The sequence below is a fragment of the Gorilla gorilla genome, chromosome 20, assembly GCF_029281585.2.
Source record: "Gorilla gorilla gorilla isolate KB3781 chromosome 20, NHGRI_mGorGor1-v2.1_pri, whole genome shotgun sequence".
Classification (NCBI taxonomy): domain Eukaryota; kingdom Metazoa; phylum Chordata; class Mammalia; order Primates; family Hominidae; genus Gorilla; species Gorilla gorilla.
In genome coordinates, this window is record NC_073244.2 from 10,223,657 (window position 1) to 10,243,719 (window position 20,063).

Below are 20,063 nucleotides of genomic sequence, written 5' to 3' on the forward strand. Positions count from 1 at the left end.
AGAGATATTCATAAGGCATTCTGACCTAGTGGGGTGAAGTGCCATGTATCTGTGAAGCCCTAGGACACCTCAACTCTTCGGGCCTCCGTTTTATTTAAAAATTTTAAAATACAGTGAAGGATGTGTTTGCCCTTGCCAACAAAACATTATGTGATCAAAATAAAACTAAAGAAGCATAGATGGCCGGGTGTGGTGGCTCATGCCTGTAATCCCAGCACTTTGGGAGGCCGAGGTGGGTGGCTCACAAGGTCAGGAGATTAAGACCATCCTGATTAACATGGTGAAACCCATCTCTACTAAAAATACAAAAAATTAGCCAGGCGTGGTGGCGGGTGCCTGTAGTCCCAGCTACTCGGGAGGCTGAGGCAGGAGAATGGCATGAACCTGGGAGGCGGAGCTTTTGGTGAGCCGAGATCGCGCCACTGCACTCCAGCCTGGGCAACAGAGCGGGATTCTGTCTCAAAAAAAAAGCATAGATGGCTGGGTGCAGTGGCTCACGCTTGTAATCACAAAACTTTAGGAGACCGAGGCAGGCGGATCACTTGAGAGGCCAGGAGTTCGAGACCAGCCTGGCCGACATGGTGAAACCCCGTCTCTAAAAATACAAAAATTAGCTGAGCATGGTGGTGCATGCCTGTAATCCCAGCTACTCAGGAGGCTGAGGCAGGAGAATCACTTGAACTCAGGAGGTGGAGGTTGCAGTTGAGCTGAGATTGTGCCACTGCACTCCAGCCCGGGCAACAGAGCAAGTCTGCGTCTCAGAAAAGAAAAAAAAAGAGACAAAAAGGCACAGATGTTAGTGACACCATCTTCATCCCATGTAGTCGTTAAACGTTTTTCTGACTCCTGTTTTCCGTAGTCTGCGCTCCTCTGTGTCTGTGTTTAGCACTTGCAGTGCTGCTGGTGAGATGACAGCTGTCCCCGTGAAGCAAGCTGCCGGCAGCTCTCAGCACAGTGGGACTCGGTGTTATGTGTTAAATCCTGTCTTCAGCCTAGAGGGTGAAGAGTGGTGATTGCTCTGAAAAATTTTGGATCCAAGAAAAGCCTAGTGTGTCAACGCATCTCCTGTGTGGAGGGAGGGCCCAGTGACTTGAGGTGGCTCTGAAGAAATTGGCGTGTTCTTTTGTTTAACGTCCCCAGACACCTCCAGATCAGAATGTCCCTCCTCAGCAGCATCTACAGGGGACTCTTAGACTCTTCTTTGCTTAACTATTCTTTCAAAAAGGTAGTTGAAAATGGCCGTAGGCCAGGCTCAGTGGCTCATGCCTGTAATCCCAGCACTTTGGGAGGCTGAGGCAGGAGTATCACTTGAGACCAGGAGTTGAAGGGTACAGTTACCTGTGATTGCACCAGTGCACCCCAGCCTGGGTGACAGAGCAAGACTGTTTCTCCTGTGTCCTCACAGGGTCAACCCATGCTGCCTGGGGAGAGGGACAGCCTGGGCTCCCAGCCACTGAAGAGAGGATCCAGGAGGGGAGCCCCTACCCAGGAATTGATGAGGCTACGGTAGGAACCCAGTCTGCCTGGCCAGGCGCTGTGCTCTTACATGACAGCCCACGAAACCAGTCTATGGCCTGACCGTTGTGTTGCTGTGCGGTCACTTTTCTAGGTTTTTGTAGAGGAAGAATTCCTGGAATTTTTTGAGGACTATCCTCCCTACTGAAATAAGTGTGGCTGTCTGTCCTGGGATGGGCTTGTGTTCATGCACAGAGAGGGTAAGCACTGACGTGGAGGCTCATGTTGGCCTCTACGCATCCTGTCTTTCTCCTTTGGTGAAAGCAAATGGAAACAGCTCAGGAATCTTACTAGGGCCAGGTGCGGTGGCTCACACCTTGTCATCCCAGCACTTTAGGAGGCCGAGGTGGAAGGATGGCTTGAGCCCAGGTTGAGACCAGCCTGGGCAACATAGTGACACCCCCTTGTCTCTACTTAAAAAAAAAAATTAGCTGGGCGTGATGGTGGGTGCCTGTAGTCCCATCTTCTCAGGAGGCTGAGGCAGGAGAATGGTGTGAACCCAGGAGGTGGAATTTGCAGTGAGTCGAGGTCTAAAAAAATAATAATAATAATAATTCACAAGTCACAGTCATCACTTCACGTCAGGGACGTGTTCTGAGAGGTGTCCTCAGGCAATTTCATGGTTGTGTTGATGGGCTAGGTTGCTCTTACACATCCTAGATGGACAGCCTGCCACACGCCTGGGCCGTGTGGTACATAGCCCAGGGCTCCTGAGCTGTGGACCTGTGCAGCAGGTGACTAACAGCTCAATCCTGCAGGCACTTGTAACCCAGTGGTATTTGTGTCTTTAACATAGAAAAGGCACAGCAAAGGCCAGGTGCGGTGGCTCATGCCTGTAATCCCAGCACTTTGGGAGGCTGACGTGGGCGAATCCTGAGGTCAGGAGTTCGAGACCAGCCTGGCCAACATGGTGAAACCCCGTCTGTACTAAAAATACAAAAGATTAGCTGGGCGTAGTGGCGGGCACCTGTTAAAAAAAAGAAAAAGAGGCACAGCAAAAATATAGTTGTGGCTGGGGCTGTAGCTCATGCCTGTAATCCCAGCACTTTGGGAGGTGGAGGTTGGGCGGATCACTTCAGGTCAAGAATTCGAGACCAGCCTGGCAACATGGTGAAACCCCATCTCTACTAAAAATAGAAAAATTAGCCGGGTGTGGTGGCAGGTGGCTGTAATCCCAGCTGCATGGGAGGCTGAGGCAGGAAAATTGCTTGAACCTGGGAGTCAGAGGTTGCAGTGAGCCAAGATCGCACCACTGCACTCCAGCCTGGACATACGGCAAGACTCTGTCTCAAAATATGTATATATTAAGTAAAAATACAGTTGTCTGTAATCCCAGGACTTTGGGAGGCCGAGGTGGGTAGATCATAAGGTCAGGAGTCTGAGACCAGCTTGACCAACATGGTGAAACCCCGTCTCTACTAAAAATACAAAAATTAGCTGGGCATGATGGCATACACCTGTAATCCCAGCTACTCAGGAGGCTGAAGAACGAGAATCGCTTGAACCCGGGAGGCGGAGGTTGCAGTGAGCTGAGATTGTGCCACTGCACTCCAGCCTCGGTGACAGAGTGAAACTCCCGTCTCAAAAATAAAAAATAAAGGCCAGGCATGGTGGCTCACACCTGTAATCCCAGCACTTTGGGAGGCTGAGGCGGGCGGATCACGAGGTCAGGAGATCGAGACCATCCTGGCTAACACGATGAAACCCCGTCTCTACTAAAAATACAAACTGGGCGTGGTGTCAGGCGCCTGTAGTCCCAGCTACTCAGGAGGCTGAGGCAGGAGAATGGCGTGAATCCTGGAGGCGGAGCTTGCAGTGAGTCGAGATCGCGCCACTGCACTCCAGCCTGGGCAACAGAGCGAGACTCCGTCTCAAATAAAATAAAAATAAATAAATACAGTTGTAATCTGATGGGGCCACTATCAGGTATGCGGCCTGTCACTGACTGGAAATTATTCTGCAGTTGGCAATGATGGCTGTTTTTGGAGGTCTGAACCCAGTTCATTTCAGGGGAACCCCCAAGGTTCTCTGGTTGTGGCCTCTTGAATAAACCTCTCACATTTGGACAGTTTATTACCAAATTGGGTTCTGGATGTTGGTTTCCTTCAGTGTTGGGGGTGGGAGGAAGGTGTCACACCTGCGGAGGCCCCCCCGCTACCGCACTGGCACCAGGGTGGCTGCTGCCTGCAGTGCTGATGGCCGTGTACCCTGTCTGTCCAGATTGGTGCTGAGGACATGGACGGCTTCCAGGCAGACACGGAGGAGGAGGAAGAGGAGGAGGGCGACTGTATGATCGTGGATGTCCCGGATGCTGCGGGTGAGAAGGGCTGTAGATAGCAGAACGCACTGGTGAGGTGGGCGCTGGAGGTAAACCTCAACAGAGAAGGGATGGGGCTGCCTAAGACTAGCTCCACTGTGAGCAGCCAGGTGGGCTTGCAGCTGGAAGTGGCTCCTGCCCTGCCACATCCTCGGGCGGGCTGGGACGTGGGTGCTGACCATGCCAGGCACCGTTCTGGCCACAGAGCCACAAGGGCCTATGCTGGGAGTCTCAGGTGGTTGTGACGTTAGATGGGGGTCAGGGAAGGCTGCACTGAGGCAGCAAGGGAGGGCCAGGTGGATTTCTGGAGCACTCACCAAAGAGGAAGTGCAGAGGCCCTGCAGCAGGCTGCGTGGGAGGAGTGTGCCCGGGTGGTGGGGGGCAGGCAGGGTCAACCTGAGAGCAGGTGAGCAGGTCACCTCTAGAAGAGGCACAACACCCCAGCCTCTGCCTGTCCCCACTGTCAGGTAGAGGGTCCCGCCCTGGGGTTGTTGCAAGTCCCATGAGGCAGCAGGGTGGGGTCTTCCCCCAGAGGGCCCAGCCAGCTCAAGACCCTCCCTCTCTTGCCCTGCAGAGGTCCAAGCCCCGTGTGGAGTCGCTTCCGGAGCTGGGGGTGGTGTGGGGGTGGACACCGGCAAGGCCACCCTGACCGCGAGCCCACTGGGCGCATCCTGAGAGCAGGGGTGACGTATGTAGAACGCTTAGGGTGTCCTCCCCACAGAGCAGATACTTGAACCGACTCAATTCCTGTGTAAAGAGCACTTTGTCCTGCTTCACGGACCTCCCCAAGGTGTGCAGAGTTCTATATAGGATGCTGGATTAGTTCCTTTGATATTTGTAAAAATTCCCCCAAGAGCCGCATATGAATCTGCCCTTTAATAAAGCATTATTGAGATTGCTGGCCTATTGGGGAAGCCTGCGGGCACAGGAGCAGGCGTGGAATCCAATACTTGTAAATGAATTGAAGCGCCTGGACCTAACGAGGCAGTGTATAAACTTATTCTCTAGCCCTGAGCTGCTCTGTCTGTCTTTTCTGAAAACATTGTGTTTTTCTGAGAGTGCGCCTTGCCCATGGCCCGGCCCCATGTGGTGCCTGGTGTCTGGGGCCAGCCTTGTGCCCTGCAACAGCACCATCCCATCTGTTTGTCACTAAGTCATCCTCATACCAGGCTGACCTGGGTCAAGGTGCGGGTTTTTCCGCACGTGCTTCTGTCCAGCGATCCCTCCTGCCCCGGGTTGGGGGGTTAGGAGAGGGTGTTCCCGGAGACCTGCTAGGGTCACCTTCCTGAACCCGGAGCTGCTGGGAGCCGAGTTTGGCTTCGAGTCTGAGGCTTTGTGAGAGCCCACCCCTAGGTCAGGTGCATCTTTTGCGAGTGCTGAAGCTAGAAGGTGACCTCCTCCCCGCCCCAGGTTGAGTGGGCTTTATCCACACTGTCCCTGAGGGAGGATGGGCGACAGCCGCTGTGGTACTGAGCAGCTCAGAGCACACGCAGCCACGGGGAGGGTCACACTCGCCAGTCCTGCTCTTCCCAGCCACACCCCACCTGAAGTCCTAAGCTCCCCTTCAGGGAACCCCATGTGGGAAAAGTGTCAGCTACCTCCATCCACCCAGTCAGGGACGGCAGGGCACCCAGGCCAGGCCTTCCTGCTGGGAAGCAGGATTCGGCTGTGCCTGAAGTAGAGGCTGCCCTTGTGCCACACCTTTGATGAGCTTTACAGGGGCTCCCGACAACCCAGAGTCAGGTCCTGGAGCCTGCAGGATGCAGGACTGGAGTGACAGCCTCCGTTCTCAACAGGCCGGGTGCCCACACCAGCTGGGGCAGTGCCGGGGGCGAGGGAGGGACCAATGCAAGGTCAGGGGCACGAGCATAGGCCCTGGGCACCTCCCCCAGGTGCAGACCTGCATCCCCAAGTCAGCAGTGGGGCCGGGGCACACATGCCTTCCACACTGCAGGGCAGAGTCCCTGTGTCTCCTGGGGCTGCTGTACCACAAACCTGGTGGCTTAAAGCAAGTCACCATCTCACAGGTTGGGGGTCAGAGTGCACACATGCTCCGCCAGGCTAACATCAAGCTGTGGGCAGGACCAGGCCCTCCTGGAGACTTTCCCAGTGCTCAGAGGCGCCGCATCCCTCAGCTCGGGGTCCCTTCCTCCACCTTCACAGCCACGCGCAGCCTCTTCCAGTCTCTCTGATTCACCCTCCTGCCACCTCTTGTGAGGACACTGGGTCCCGGACCACCCAGGATCATCTCCCAGCTCCAGATCTTTCATCATACCCGCCAAGCCCCTCTTGCCAGGTGAAGTTGCGTATCTGCAGGTTCCAGGAATACGATGTGGCCGTCTCAGGACACCCTGTCCCTCTGGCCGCAGGGAAGCCAGGCCTGTGACAGCACTCGCCTCCCTTGTAGGGACTGGGCCTTTGTGGGCACAGCACAGCCTCCCCTAGCGCACGGGACTTCCTCCCCAGGTGGGTGGCTCATCGGGCACTTGTGGCCAGGTGCTGGCCTGAGAACAGGTATCCACGTGGTCCCACCTTGACAGGGAGCCACACCCAACCCCCACGCTGTCCACTCTGCAGCAGGTGAGCCTGCCCTGTGTCCCACGGTTTCAGCGGAGAACCAAGAAACTATATTCAAACACCCTGTTTATTTGGGCTTATGATTTACTAACTAACTGCAGGTCTATGTGCAGGAAGGCCAGCGTCCCCTCCTGCGGTTGTCACCCACATCCACAGAGCAGCCCTAGCGCCAGGGGCAGCCACTGCCACCCACGGCACACGGGAATGGGACCCATGCTGCAGGCCTGCTCTCCTGCCCAGGGAGATGCCACGTGTGTCTGTCCGGCAGCTTCATGACACAGTTACCAAGCAGCTAGGGAGGGCTTAGATTTGGTGGTGTCCCCAGGCCTCTCCCTCGGGGGCTTGGGCGCATCCCCACAGCCCCCAAGGGATGGGGGCTCTGCCACGGGGCCCAGTTCCACAGCTCCACGGCTGGCGCCCCTCTCGTGCCCATGGGGCAGAGCCAAGTATTTCCAGAGGTGGCTTGGAGGCCCTGGGGTGGCGTGGAGAGGAACAGGGAGAGCATGAGACAGACCCACAGGGCTGAGGCCAACCCTGCTTTTATTTCACGAGAGCTTCTCGATAGCTGACAGGAGCTCGGGTTTCAGGATGGAGTCTGGCTCAGCCCCCGCGGCCTTGATGTCCTCCAGCACAGCCATGTCCCACGAGAAGGTCAGGAGGGCAGAGGGCACCTGCGGTAGGGGTAGACCGTCACTCTGAGACCGAGAGTTGGCCCTTGCCGCGGCAGGGAACTCAGCGGGCAACCTGGGCTCGGGGATGCCCCGGCCTGGAAGCCATCTCAGCTGGTGGAGGCTGTGGCTCACACCCAGGCCTCCTGCCCTCTCCCTCCGGGACTCCAGGACCTAAGCCTAAACCTACTGCACTAGCTAACGCACGTCACCGCTCCCATTTGACGGGGACACTGAGGCGTGGAGTAGTTATGAACTTGCTTGAGGCCCTGCTGCCAGTAAGTGGGAAAGCAGGATTCAAACCCAGGGACCTGCCCAGGCCCCCTGCTCTGAGAACAAGGAGGCTCCCTCCTTGGGGGGGTCTGTGCCGGTCCCAGGAGAACCTGCAGAGGCATCGGGTCAGCGGTGCTCCTGCGGGCTGACACTCACCAGCCCGCACTCGTTCAAGGCCAGGTTCTCGTCCTCGGACAGCTTCTGCCCTCCCGAGGCCAGCAGCTCAAAAGGCAGCCAGTCGCTCTGCAGGGCCTCCCGGACGAACCCGTACACCGCCCCCAGCCGCTCCCGAGCGTAGAAGGTCCCTGGGGAGTGGGGGAGTCAGAGCGGGCAGGGCCCAGGGCCCCCTACCAACCCGAGCCGCCCTCCACGGGCATCGCTGGTGCCCACCCTGCAGGAGGCAGCCATCGGGGAGGCGCACGCGCAGCAGCGTGTAGGTGTACTTGCGCAGCCCCCGCTGCTCCTCCTTCTCCCGCATGGCCTTGGTCCGCAGCACGCTCAGCCGCTCCACCGCCTCGGACCTGCGCACGCGGGCCAGGTCACGAGGGCTGGCCGGGGTTCTTCCACCCCGCCCCGCCCCACTCTGCTCCGCGGACGTCAGGCCCACCTGAGCCTCTGCTCCCGCTTGATCTCCTCTGCTGTGAGGTTGAAGAAGTCCCCGGGCAGTTCGAACTGCGAGGCCAGGGGCGAGGGCTGGAAGACGCGGCGCTGCCGGTCCAGCTTGGCGCGCACAGGCTCCGCAGCCAGCAGCTGTTCCTTGTGCCTCTCCAGGCTCTGGGGCTGGGCCAAGGTGGTCTCGCTCAGCACGTAGAACTCCTCGGGGTCCTCTACAGCGCGGCAGGACATGGGTGTCACTGCAATGGAGAGACCCCCAAGCCGGGCCCTCCTGCCCCGAGGCCCCTCGTCCCCATTCCCTACTCAGCCAGGCCCTGTCCACTTACCCTGATCCTGCACGGGAAGCAACACCTTCTGGAACCCAATGGCCTCAAAAAACTCGTGGGTCCCTTCCAGGCAGTTAATGCGCTCCTGGGGGTGGAGATGGGCATCACTGGGGGCCCCTGGCTTCCTCCATGGCCTGGCCACGCCCCACCCAGTCCAGGGGCCCGGCTCTCGCTATTGGGAGCAGCTGTCAACCCCTGGATGGGGCCCAGCCCTGGGGGTGCCTCAGTGCTGGATGCAAACCTGCTTTTCTACGGTGGGGGCTGTGGAGTCTCCAACAGCTCTGCACAGAGGAAAAAGTCACAACCAGGCACGAAGAGTGAGGCTGAGGAGCCAGATACTACTGGGGCCTGATGCGAGGCTAACACCGGCCAGGGCCCCAGTCCCTGCCATTTCCCCCAGAAAAACCAGACATCTGGTTTGCATGAGAAACCTCCCCAGAGTCGACATGTTCCCAAACAAGCCCAGCTGAAGAGGAGGAAAAGGATGCAGGTGAGGAAAGGCAGAATTTGTTGATTTGGGGTGACTGGTGCATAAAAGTCTTGCTCTCTATCTTGTCCTGCTACCTTCTACTGGCCGAACCCTTCACTGCTTGTGGCTCAACTCTGGCTAGCTCCTCCAGGGAGCCCACCGCCTGGTGTGGGCCACCACCGGCTCCTGCAGGCCGGCTGCCCCCACCCCCAGCCTGGGCCCCGGGGGCCAGAAGGCACGCCCACCTGAAACACCTTGTTCTGCAGCTTGATCTTCCGGTACTTCTCCTCCTTGGGGTGCAGGTGGATGTTGTCCAGGTACCTGGGGTAGGTAGAGAAGGTGAGTGGGGCACAGCCCAGGCTGCCCACCCGGCCCCTCTATGCCTCCTGCCCCAGGTAACAGCAGCTCAGCCACACTTGGCCTCTAGTCAGAGGGAAGAAGCGGCCCAGTGACGCGAGGGCAGCAGACCATCTCCGGGTGGAAGGCACACCTCGGACACCCCGCGGAGCCCACCCCTGGTGCCAGCAGGAGCCCCACGGAACCCCTCACCGTCCCACCAGCCTTGGAAGGGCACAATTAACCACAGCGGTGGGGAAGCCACAGTGCCGGAAGAGTGGAGAGCCAGAGCCGAAGGGCCGCAGTGCCAGCAGAGGGCTCCTACGGGGTGCTCCCTCGGGGCTGGCGGGCAGCGTGGACCTCCAGGCCTGCCCCCGATCCTGAGACCCGGGGAGTGGGGTGGGACCCTGCCTCCTCCACATGCTCCCCCAGTGATCCCCAAGGAAGCCAGGGTGGGAAACCCCTGATTCCTTAAACACCTTCGTTTTGCACATGGGTAAACTGAGGCCCAAGGAGGCCCAGCCCTTTGCCTGAGGCCTCTGGGTGGAGCTGCCTCACTCTCGGCCTGTGCTCCTTCCCAACCCACCTCAGCAGGTAATGAGGGGGCCAGAGGGGGTGACAGCCCCAGTGTGAGGGGTGCTGGGATGAGCTGGAGGGGCCAGGCAGGGCAAAGGGGCCACACGCTCACTTGGCAATGGTGTCCACACCCAGTTTCACCCGGTCCTGGTCTTTGTTGAACGTGTAGATCTTCATGATGGAGGCGGCCACTGGGTCGGTGGAGAAGTGCTGGGAGGAGGGAAGCAGGGAAAGCCGCTCGCTGAGAGCCCGGGCCGCATGGCCCTCCGCTGCCCAGGTAACAGGGACAGGAAAAGGAAGGCAGAGCAGCGGCTTGGAGCAGCCCCAGCTATGCACTCATCACAGAAAGGAAAAGAGAGACCCTCGAAGACCCCAGCCCTGCCCACGCCCCAGGGCAGAGGCGACGCAGCCAAGACCCAGCAGAACTCAAGTCTCCCCTTCCGCCTTCTCAAGGCTAGATCCACGGGACTTGGAAGCCAGTGTGACGGGACAGAACTTTGCCTCACGCTCTGGCTTTAGAACTCGACCTCAGTGCTGAGGTCCACCAAGGCCACCGCCACTTACGGAACCTCCCGCCACCACGGACGCCTCATCCCTCCTGCTCTCGCAGCCCCATGATGGACGTTCTGGAACCACTCCCGGGCCTCATGTTTACAAAGAGACCGAGAGGCCCCTCGTCCAGGGTCACAGGGATGGCAGGTGGCAGAGAGGACACAAATGAGTCTGCAACCCTCAATGTCTATAACTCAATGGCTGGAAGACTGATACCCTCAGTCCCTGCCCCTCCCCGAGGTCCCACCTATCCACCTACGTTACCGGGGGAGGGGAGAAGTCATAGCTGGAACTCTGGGGGTTTCCCAGAGCCAGCCCTGCTGACTGCGAACAGCGTCCCAGCATGGAGAGGCTGAGAACAGGTACCCTAAGACCTGGAAAAGATTGGGGCACAAATCCACGCTCGGCACAGCCATCACACACGGCCACACCCAGAGAGCCACCCATGGCCTGGGAAGCAGGGCTGCCACCCGCACCTCCCTGGGCTGCCCAGATGAGGGCGGGTGAACAGGAGGGCAGCCCAGGGCCACGTGTCAGGATTCGGGCCACCTGCCCAGGCAGCCCAGAGCTCCACCCACCACCCCCCACCCTCAACTGCACAGCAGGGTCCCTCAGCAGCCCCGAGTCACACGGACCAATGACCTACACACTGAGCCGGGGCTCATGCCAACTGAAAATTGGGACCCGGCCCAGTCTGCCAGTTTAGTTGCTGAGGTGATGTGGGGAGCGGGGCAGAGCACGTGGATGCAGAGAGGCAGAGCTGCCAGATGGGCATGTCCCCAGGACAACAGCTTCCTTGGGATCAGAGCGCCCGGGACAGCACACCAGCCAAGGGAAGTGTATCAGCTCCAAAAGCGGGCCTCGGGCATTTTGGGCGACTGGCCGCCAGGCTTAGGTCAGGAGCTGGGTACATGCACAGACAAGTGATGAAGGAACGGCGGCCAGGAAGGGGTCCAAATCCATACAGGAATGTACTTTGTGAGAAAGGTGGGATTTCACAGCTGTAAGCAAAAGACAGGTGCTCTCGACGGGTGGGGCTGAGAAGAAAACTGAGCCAAGATCTAAAAAAAAAATTACATCAGCTCCATCCCACCATGTTACATAATAACATGCTCCAGCTGGATCAAAGCTTCAACCATGGAAACAAGCAAGCAGTCAAGGAGAAGCCAGAAGAAAAGCTCTGGAGGCCGGGCGCGGTGGCTCATGCCTGGAATCCCAGCACTTTGGGAGGCCGAGGCGGTCGGATCACGAGATTAGGAGAGTGAGACCATCCTGGCCAACATGGTGAAACCTCATCTCTAAAATACAAAAGTTAGCCGGGTGTGGTGACCTGCGCCTGTAGTCCCAGCTACTTGGGAGGCTGAGGCAGGTGAACTGCTTGAACCCGGGAAGCAGAGGTTGCAGTGAGCTGAGATTGCGCCACTGCACTCCAGCCTGGTGACAGCAAGAGTCTGTCTCAAAAAAAAAAAAAGAAAAGCACTGGAGAGGCCACAAAAGAATTCTCTCAGCATGGAAATGGGGAAGGCGTTTCTAAGAATGACCCCAAACCCAAAAGCCATGAAATAAAACTGACACATTTAATTATACAGAGATCAAAAAATCCTACACAGCAAAGTGACCATAAGCAGAGCCAACACAGAAGCAACTAGAGGGAAATGTGCAATTCATATCATAGGCAAAAGCCTAAATTGCCTAATATGTAAAGAGTGCCGCCGGGCGCGGTGGCTCCCGCCTGTAATCCCAGCACTTTGGGAGGCCGAGGTGGGCGGATCACGAGGTCAGGAGATTGAGACCATCCTGGCTAACACGGTGAAACCCCGTCTCTACTAAAAATACAAAGAATCAGCCGGGCGTGGTGGCGGGCGCCTGTAGTCCCAGCTACTCGGGAGGCTGAGGCAGGAGAATGGCGTGAACCCGGGAGGCGGAGCTTGCAGTGAGCAGAGATGGCGCCACTGCACTCCAGCCTGGGTGACAGAGCAAGACTCTGTCTCAAAAAAATAAGAATAAAAAAAAAGAGTGCCTACAAATCACTAAGAAAAAGACAAACTATCTACTAAATAATGTAGAAAGGACGCATTCTCATATGAAACATGGCCAATCCAAAATAAGGAAAGTGCAAATTAACTCTATCCTGAGATGTTATTTTCACCTGTCAACAGGCGTAAAGATCAAAGTTTGGTGATTTACAGTGTGGTGAGAGGATGGGGACACGGGTGCTTTTGCACACACTGCTGGAGTGGGTGTCAGTCTGGAGAGTCTATGGAACTATTACTATTTTGTTTTGTTTTGTTTTTAAGATGAAGTTTTGCTCTTGTCACCCAGCGCCCAGGCAGAGCTCAATGGCGTGATCTGGGCTCACTGCAACCTCTGCCTCCCAGGTTCAAGCAATTCTCCTGCCTCAGTCTCCTGAGTAGCTGGGATTACAGGCGCCTGTCACCACGCCTGGCTAATTTTTGTATATTTAGTAGATAGGGGGTTTCACTATTTTGACCAGGCTGGTCTTGGAACTTCTGACCTCAGGTGATCCACCTGCCTCAGCCTCCCAAAGCACTGGAATTACAGGGAAGAGCCACCGCGCCCAGCCACTGTTACTATTTTCTGAGAAAGGGTCTCACTTGTCACCCAGGCTGGTGTGCAGTGGCATGATCACAGCTCACTGCAGCCTCTACCTCCCAGGCTGAAGCAATCCTCCCACCTCAGCCTTCTGAGTAGCAGGGACTACAGGTGCACGCCACCATGCCCAGCTATTTTTTTTTGTTTTTGGCAGAGACAGGGTTTTGCCATGTTGTCCAGGCTAAAGCCGAAGTTTCTGAGAACCTATTGATGGTGTTAAGTGAGGACTTGCTGTATTGGAAAAAAAATGCTGTGGACGTTTTTATTTTTTGAGATGGAGTTTTGCTCTTGTTGCCCAGGTTGGAGTGCAATGGCGCTATCTCGGCTCACCACAACCTCCGCCTCCTGGATTCAAGCAATTCTCTTGCCTCGGCCTCCCGAGTAGCTGGGATTACAGGCATGTGCCACCACGCCTGGCTAATTTTGTAGGAAGTTCTTTCTGTACTGAAGCAAATAATACTTAACCTTTTATGAAAAACAACCAGGCCACGCGTGATGGCTCACACCTGTAATCCTAGCACTTTGGGAGGCTGAGGCAGGTTGATCACTTGAGGCAAAAGTTCGAGACCAGCCTGGCCAACATGGTGAAACCCCATCTCTACTAAAAATACAAAAATTAGCCAGGCATGGTGGCAGGTGCCTGTAATCCCAGCTACTTGAGAGGCTGAGGCACGAGAATCATTTGAATCCAGGAGGCGGAGGTTGTAGTGAGCCGAGAATGCACCACTGCACTCCAGCCTGGGTGTCAGAGTGAGACTCCATCTCAAAAAAAAAAAAAGGACACCTAGTTGGGAGAGAGGAGATACGGATGCATACACAATGGTGTGCCTGGATTTGGGGTATCAGAGGAGGGGCTTCACTACTAGCAGTGGCCTCTGGGGACTCTGGGAGGGATCTGTACCACCTGGGCTTCCGATGGAGGGTGGCTCAGGCACAGGAAGCTACAGGTTGGGGCAGGAGCACACAGGGTGCCACTCACCGAGAGAATGGCCTCCTTGATGCAGGCATCCCGCTGGTCCTTCCTCAGGGTGGCCCCAGTGAGCGGACAGGTGAAGTACACGCCAGGCACAGCCAGGTGGGCAGAGCCTTCCTCTCTGGGCTCAGATACCTGGGGCAGTGAAAGTGTCCAAGTCTGGACTGTGGACAGAGGCCACCCCAACCCTCGCCGAGCACCACAGTCCTGAGTGTGGCCTGTAGAACCAGACATCTCCAGCCCCCATGCTGTCCCTTCCACCTGGTGGCTGTGGGAGACACCCTGGCCAAGTGACTGGATCCCCGAGTCTGTTCCCTGGTATGTCAAATGTCCCTGTGGGGCCTGCTCAGAACTAAACGAGGTAAGGAACAGAACAGAAAGTACGGAGCAGCTTCTGACATGCAGGAAACACCCAGCAGATGGCAGCTGGGCTCCTGCTGGTCCTGTCCCCAAGCTGGTGAGGAAGGAGCTCTGTGTGGGCGTCTGCGGGCACAGTGCGCTGCACAAGGCATGACTTTTGGGCCTCCATTTCTAGGCCATCTCTTAAGGTCCCTGCGTGCTAAAATTCACTGAATCCTCGAGGGTCAAGCTGCTTAGAACTCCTTTCAACGGAGCTCTGAAGGCCCACCTCCTAGAGGAAGGCCTCCCTGATTCCACCCATCTCCACAGAGCCTCTTGACCTCCAAGGCAGGCAGGACTGGGCAGTGCTAGGGGACAGGCTCTGAAACCACAGACTGGCTCTGGTCCTGCCTTTGCTGGTCCTGGGGTGTAGGAGAGAGGACAGCTGGTTTCACCTCTCTCAACCCTGGTTCTCTTTTTGAAAAGTGGAAACTGTAACTGCATCTGCCCTTAAGGGGTTAAGGGGAGGGAGCGATGGGCTCGTGTACCTGAGGCCCACTTCTCCAGGCCTGAGCCGGCATCCTCAGCTGCCGAGCCCCGAAGGTCCCGGACAACACCGTGTTGCACCACAACCTGCCTCCACCTTGCAAGGCAAGGTTTTCCAACAGCCCTTGAGCCCCAAGGGCAGAGGCCACATCTCCCCCATGACACAGTCAAGCTGTCCCCACCCCTTGGCATGGGACAGTGCCACCAGTGGCTGTTCTTACCACGTTGGTCCCTGGGGCCTCGGGGCTCCCGCTGACGGTGGCTTCGGCTTGAAGTTCCTTTCTCACTGGAAGGCAGCCCAAGAAAGAGGCAGAGATGGGATAGTGAGCACGCCTCTGTCCTGGCCCAAGCCCCCTCATTCCCGGGGTGGGCCTGGGGGCCACGCACACCGCCCCAGCCTGCTCCTGCTGGAGGTCAGGCTGGAGGTCCCCTGCAGGACTTGCTGTGCAGCCACCCCTCAGCCTGAGCAAGCACCCCACTGCCTGGGCAGCCCCTGTTTCTGCTCCAAGTCTCTGCTCCCACCCCCTCCCCAGGAAGCTGCCCTTCCCCCAGCACCTGCCCTTGATGAGCTGCTCCCAAGGGTGACCCTCACACCCCCACGATTGCTCATGTGATTTCTGCATCCAGGGCCAGGCACCAGGGCCGAGAACCTCAAACAGCCCCAAGCTGGGCCCGAGGAGGGCCATATCTCACCCTGGTTTCGGATGGTGTCCTGCGACGTGGGGCCCCAGGCCCGGGACTGCTTCTGCTCCAGCCGGGCTAGGGCGGCAGCGGCTGCCATCTGTGCCTCATTGGTGGGTCCCTGGCGGGGCGGCCTGGGGGCTGGCTGGTTGGGCTTCTCTTTGTGGGCCTTTTCCCTGAGAACAGACCGAGGGAGAGTGAGTGTATCCTCCCGAGGTGGCCGGCAAAGCTGACGTGCAGTCACACAGAGGAACTTCTGCCCCTCCCCAGCACCATCAACCAGACGTGTCCCTGCCTATGTGGGCCAGGACACCTAGTTCCCAGGGGCCACCTGCAGCCACCAGATGGTTCTACTGCAGGCGGAAGAGCCCCTGGAGGAAGGAGATGCTGGTTCCACTCAGCTCTGCACCATCGGGCAAGTCCTGCCACCACTGGCCCTCAGCGTCCTCATCTGTAAAATGGGGTGACAGCACCCCTCCTGAGGTGAAGGCACCTTGCCATCCTCAGTGCTTTTTTTCTTTTTGAGACAGGGTCTTGCTCTCTCACCAAGGCTGGAGTACAGCGGCACGATCATGGCTTACTGCAATCCTGAGCTCCCAGGCTCAAGGAATCCTCCCGCCTCAGCCTCCCAAGTAGCTGGGACTTAGAGGCAAGCATCATCATGCCTGGCTAATTTTTCTATCAAGACAGGGTCTCACTATGTAGCTCAGGCTGGTCTCGAACTCTTGGCCTCAAATGATCCTCCCACCGTGGCCTCCCAAACTGCTGGGATTATAGGCATGAGCCACAGCACCCAGCCTGCATCCTCAGAAATTGAGGAGACTCAAGGGGTGTCACATCCTCCCTCCCTCCCTGCCATAAGACTCTCCACCCTCAGGTCACAGCTTCGTTTGCTAAGCACCTACTGTGTGCCAGGACCCTGCTGGGAGCTGGTCGGCTCGCTTGGTTTACTCCTCCTAACAAGCTGCCAGGGAGGCCTCACCATCCCGTTCCTAAACCCAAGAGGGACAGGAAGTCCGAGCGATGTGCCCCATGCCACGCCACCCTTGTGGCGGGACCCTGGGGTCAGCGGACAGCAGAACCAGCCTCGCCCTGGCCACTCCATGCCAGGCCTAGGGCTGTGCAAGTACGAAGAGCTCATGGACTCGTGGCTCCACCCTGTTGAGCCCTACACCAAGGAGAGTTCCGTAACCCACTTGGCACAGGGACCTGGCAAAGAAGCCTCGCAGAGAAGCCCTTTCTCCCAACCTGCTCGGACGCGTCTGTCTCACCCGTCTCCTCTCAGGCCCCTCCCATGAACTTACGGGCTGTGTCAATTTCTGTGTCGTAGGTCTATTAAAACCTGGGAGGCCAGGCTCTCAGTTCAAGCCCTATACTCCTCTGGCTCTGCTTACATACCCGGGCAGCCCTCCCTCCTCGTCCCACCCCTGCCTATCTAGTCCTCCCACAGCTGAGCATCTTGGGTGGAAGAGGAGATGACTCATGAAGACCCACCCCGGCTTCATCCGATATCTGGGTCTTTCCAACAAAATGCCATTTCCCAGGGCACCTCACCCCAACCAGCCATGGACCCTGCCCCCCTGGGCAGCCACAGGGACCCTTCTGGAACCTCAGCCAGGGAGCGTCAGCATCACTCCACTGCACAACGCCCTCCCACTGCAAAATCCTAAAGCTTCCCTTGGCCAGAGAGCCCTTCCCGGCCTGGCCCGCTGCCCTCCCGTGGCCTGTCTCCCCTGGGCTCCCCGCAGTTCTTCCCACACCCCAGCTGCTCCCCACTGCAGGCCCCTGCACTGTCTGCACCTTCTGCCCAGAATGTTCTCCAGGGGAGTGGGAGGAGGATGGGGGTCTGGAAAGGGCTAGAGCTGCCACAGGGAGAGAAGGAGGGGCAGATTTCCCCACAGCTGAGTCTCACTGTGTCCTGGGAGAGGCCTTCCCAAACCACCTGACGGCCCCTGCTCACCCTCCTTCGAGGCCCTGGGCACTCATCCGAGCACTCATCGCCTGAGCACTCATCCAAGGTCCGTTGGTTTATTTGTCCATCGGCTCCTTCTAGAAGGTGAGCCCTGGGACAGCAGAGGCCTTCTCCTGTCCACCACTGCAGCCTAAAACAGGACTTGGTGCCCACCTGCCCCACACACCCTGGATATGCAGTCTCGCTCCACAAGGGACCTCCGCACCCCTTCCTTTCCCAACCTTCCCCTCCAACCTTCCCCTCTCCACCCAGGCTCTGGGCTGACCCAGCCATCACCCCGATACCCTGCATCCTTCCTATCATGCCCAGTCCCAGTGGCCCCAGCACCCCCCACCCACCATTGGTTGAATCAATGAAGGGCTCCCCCGATTTGCCCCCTTCTCTCCCTGACCCCTCTCCCTCCCTCACTCAGCCTTTGCTCTCCTGCTCTCCCCCAGGAACCCTGACGTCCTCACTATGCCCGTACCTCCATCACCACCCCACTGCCCCGTGATTCCTGACCCCCACTTCCTGCCACCTCCCTGCCTCTCCTCCCACCCCCTCCCAGCCCCCACTCCTTCACAATCCCTTCCACTATTGCTTACAGACCCGTGCCCTGGCTGCCTGGCTGACTTCCTTCCTCAGTCCCTCTCCATCAGTCCCCACCACCCTCTGGCCAGCCAGCTCCCTGCAGCGGCCCCAGCTCTCCAGTTTCCCTTTTCTCAACCCAACAGCCCTCAGCCTTGCACCTTCTCTAGCTCCACTTCTTCCCCGGCCCTCCCAGCTGGCTCAGCCCTGCTCAGGCCCTTCTCTCCAAGTCCTCCCTAGACAATCCGGAAGCCTGCCCGGCATCTATCTCCTTTCCCCTCCTCTCCCACTTCCATAATCCACTTGGCACAGTGACGTGGCAGAGAAGCCTCGCAGAGAAGCTCTTTCTCCCAACCTGCTAAGACGCGTCTGTCTCACCGGTCTTCTCCTCTCAGGACCCTCCCGGGTCGGAGTCCATCTGTCAGAATCCCTCACCTCCACTCTCCTCACACACCTTCCTCAGCCCCTCCCTCTCAATTCGCCAGGACATCCCAGGTCACTGACGACGCTGCCCACCCCGGCCTCCCTGGCCTTCCAGACTCTTTCTAGTCTCCCATCAGCCTCCCACGTGCTCCAGATACCAAATCCAGAACCCCTCTTCCCATGGATACCTCAAAACAACTCTTCACCACCCCACCCCACAGCTGTGCGTCCTCCTCCAAGCTCAGCTCCCATCCATGGTCACCTAGATTGCCCCAAATCATCCCGGCCTCTTCGGCCAGCCGGGTCCCCAGACAGAGCTCTCCCTCACCACCCGGCTCAGGACTCATCATCCCGTTTTTCCCCCAAGGTCGTTCCACTGACCCCCAACTGCCTACAGCCCCGTCGCCCTAATCCCCCGCCACTGCCTCGGACCCTCCTGCGGCCCCGCCCCTGAGACCTCCCCTCCCACCCCGCCCCCTGCGCTAGTTCCCCTCCCCTCGCCTCCCCCGCCGCGCCCCCCGGGTCATACCCGCCCCCTCCTGCCCCGCCCCCAGATCTCTCTCCCCTCCCCCTGACGCCCACCCTCGGCCCGACTTGCCCCGCCCCCGACGCCTCTCCCCCTCCCCTGACCCTCAGCTGCCGCTCCCAGCCCCTCATCCTCTCCGATCTCCCGAGCCGCCCAAGGCCCCAGATCTCTCTCCCCGGCCGTCCCCGCCCCGCAGGGCCTCAAGCCCCTGCGTTCCTCACGCACCCCACGGACTCTCTGAGCTTCTGACCGGGTCCCGCGCTCTTGAACTTGATGTCGGCCTTGAACTCCTGAAAGAATTTCTTCATGGTGGCGGCTGGCCCGGCGGCGGGGGGCCGCGGGGGCGGGGGGCACGGGGCCCAGTCGGGGACGGGGCCGCCGGAGACCAGCCACCGGAAGAAAAAAAAAAAAAAAAAAAAAAAAAAAAAAAACTCGCCGCCGGAAGTCCCGCCTTCCCCTGGCCTGCCACGTGACAGTCGACTAGACGTGCCTCTCTAGCGCTCGGTGCCTTGCTGGCCCAGGGCGGCCGCTCTGTACGCTGGAGCCGCATCTCTGTGGCTCTTCCGGACTCCGTTGCCAGGGCGACGAGTTCACCTCTCAATTGGAGACAGTGCATTCCGTGGCGCTCCCCAAACGGTGACAAACGGTGATAGGACAGGGACAGGCCAACTGAACCTCGCAGAGAAAGCACTGGGCCCTGTCCCTTTCGCTGCTCAACCTAAACTAGGCGCGGTGGCTCACGCCTGCAATCACAGCACTTTGGGAGGCTCAAGCGGAAGCATTGCTTGATCCCAGAAGTTGGAGACCAGCCTGGCAACATGGCAAAACCTCGTCTCTATAGAAAAAATAATAATAAAATAAAATAAATTAGCCGAGGGTGGTGGCGCGCGCCTCTCAGCTACTTGGGAGGCAGAGGCGGGAGGATCGCTTGAACCCAGGAGGTCGAGGCTGCAGTGAGCTGTGATCAAGCCACTGCATTCCAGCCTGGGCGACAGAGAGAGACCCTGTCTCAAGCAAAACAAAAAAAATTCCAACCTTCTCTGTCTCCCCAGAGCTTACGTGATAAAATCCCAATTCAATGTGGGGTATTGGAGGCCCCCACGATCTGGCCTGTTTTGGTCCCTGAAGCACCCCCCCACCATCACCACGTACCCTAGGTAGGAGCTGTTTAAGAGGATGCACCTGGGCCGGGCATGGTG

The 20,063-nt window shown here is 58.2% G+C and overlaps 2 protein-coding genes and 1 long non-coding RNA gene across 16 annotated transcripts in view; 2 read left to right on the forward strand and 1 right to left on the reverse strand.

The window, feature by feature from the left end:
* The window catches only part of CHAF1A (chromatin assembly factor 1 subunit A), a 41,401-nt gene extending 35,006 nt beyond the window's left edge, over positions 1 to 6,395 (forward strand). For 4 of the 5 annotated variants that reach the window (XM_063701970.1, XM_031004260.3, XM_055371313.2 and 1 more), the window contains 2 exons: positions 3,736 to 3,832; positions 4,407 to 4,846. In XM_063701970.1, coding sequence (XP_063558040.1) covers positions 3,736 to 3,832; positions 4,407 to 4,507 — 198 coding nt within the window. In that variant the 3' untranslated portion in view covers positions 4,508 to 4,846. Of the gene's footprint in view, positions 1 to 3,735; positions 3,833 to 4,406; positions 4,847 to 5,995 lie in introns of those variants that run through there. The other variant, XM_031004263.3, reaches the window with a different exon arrangement.
* Positions 6,396 to 6,458: 63 nt separating this feature from the next.
* UBXN6 (UBX domain protein 6) lies at positions 6,459 to 19,289 on the reverse strand. 10 transcript variants are annotated; one of them, XM_063701975.1, is made up of 12 exons: positions 18,720 to 18,785; positions 17,337 to 17,439; positions 15,389 to 15,552; positions 14,917 to 14,981; positions 13,817 to 13,945; positions 9,785 to 9,882; positions 9,006 to 9,081; positions 8,292 to 8,376; positions 7,958 to 8,177; positions 7,741 to 7,871; positions 7,507 to 7,655; positions 6,459 to 7,080 (listed from the first exon to the last, which is right to left on the reverse strand). In XM_063701975.1, the coding sequence occupies exons 2-12, from the start codon at positions 17,387 to 17,389 to the stop codon at positions 6,955 to 6,957; spliced, it is 1,296 nt and encodes a 431-aa protein (XP_063558045.1). In that variant the 5' UTR covers positions 17,390 to 17,439; positions 18,720 to 18,785; the 3' UTR covers positions 6,459 to 6,954. The 10 variants fall into 10 exon arrangements, with proteins under 10 accessions (XP_063558045.1, XP_063558044.1, XP_055227296.1 ...); XM_063701974.1 differs by having other exon boundaries at positions 7,958 to 8,204; XM_055371321.1 differs by having other exon boundaries at positions 7,958 to 8,204; positions 18,601 to 18,745.
* Positions 8,376 to 11,723, forward strand: LOC134757753 (uncharacterized). Its single transcript, XR_010132193.1, has 2 exons — positions 8,376 to 8,781; positions 9,156 to 11,723. It is a non-coding gene; the product is annotated as an uncharacterized lncRNA (long non-coding RNA).
* Positions 19,290 to 20,063: the final 774 nt, after the last annotated feature.

Coding starts and splice junctions, on each gene's coding strand:
- UBXN6 (XM_055371317.2), bottom strand. CDS start 19,172: ATGAAGAAATTCTTTCAGGAGTTCAAGGCCGACATCAAGTTCAAGAGC. Junction 8,205..8,291: donor GCTTCCCGTGCAGGATCAGG/GTAAGTGGACAG, acceptor TCTCCATTGCAG/TGACACCCATGTCCTGCCGC. Junction 7,656..7,740: donor CGATGGCTGCCTCCTGCAGG/GTGGGCACCAGC, acceptor CCCACTCCCCAG/GGACCTTCTACGCTCGGGAG.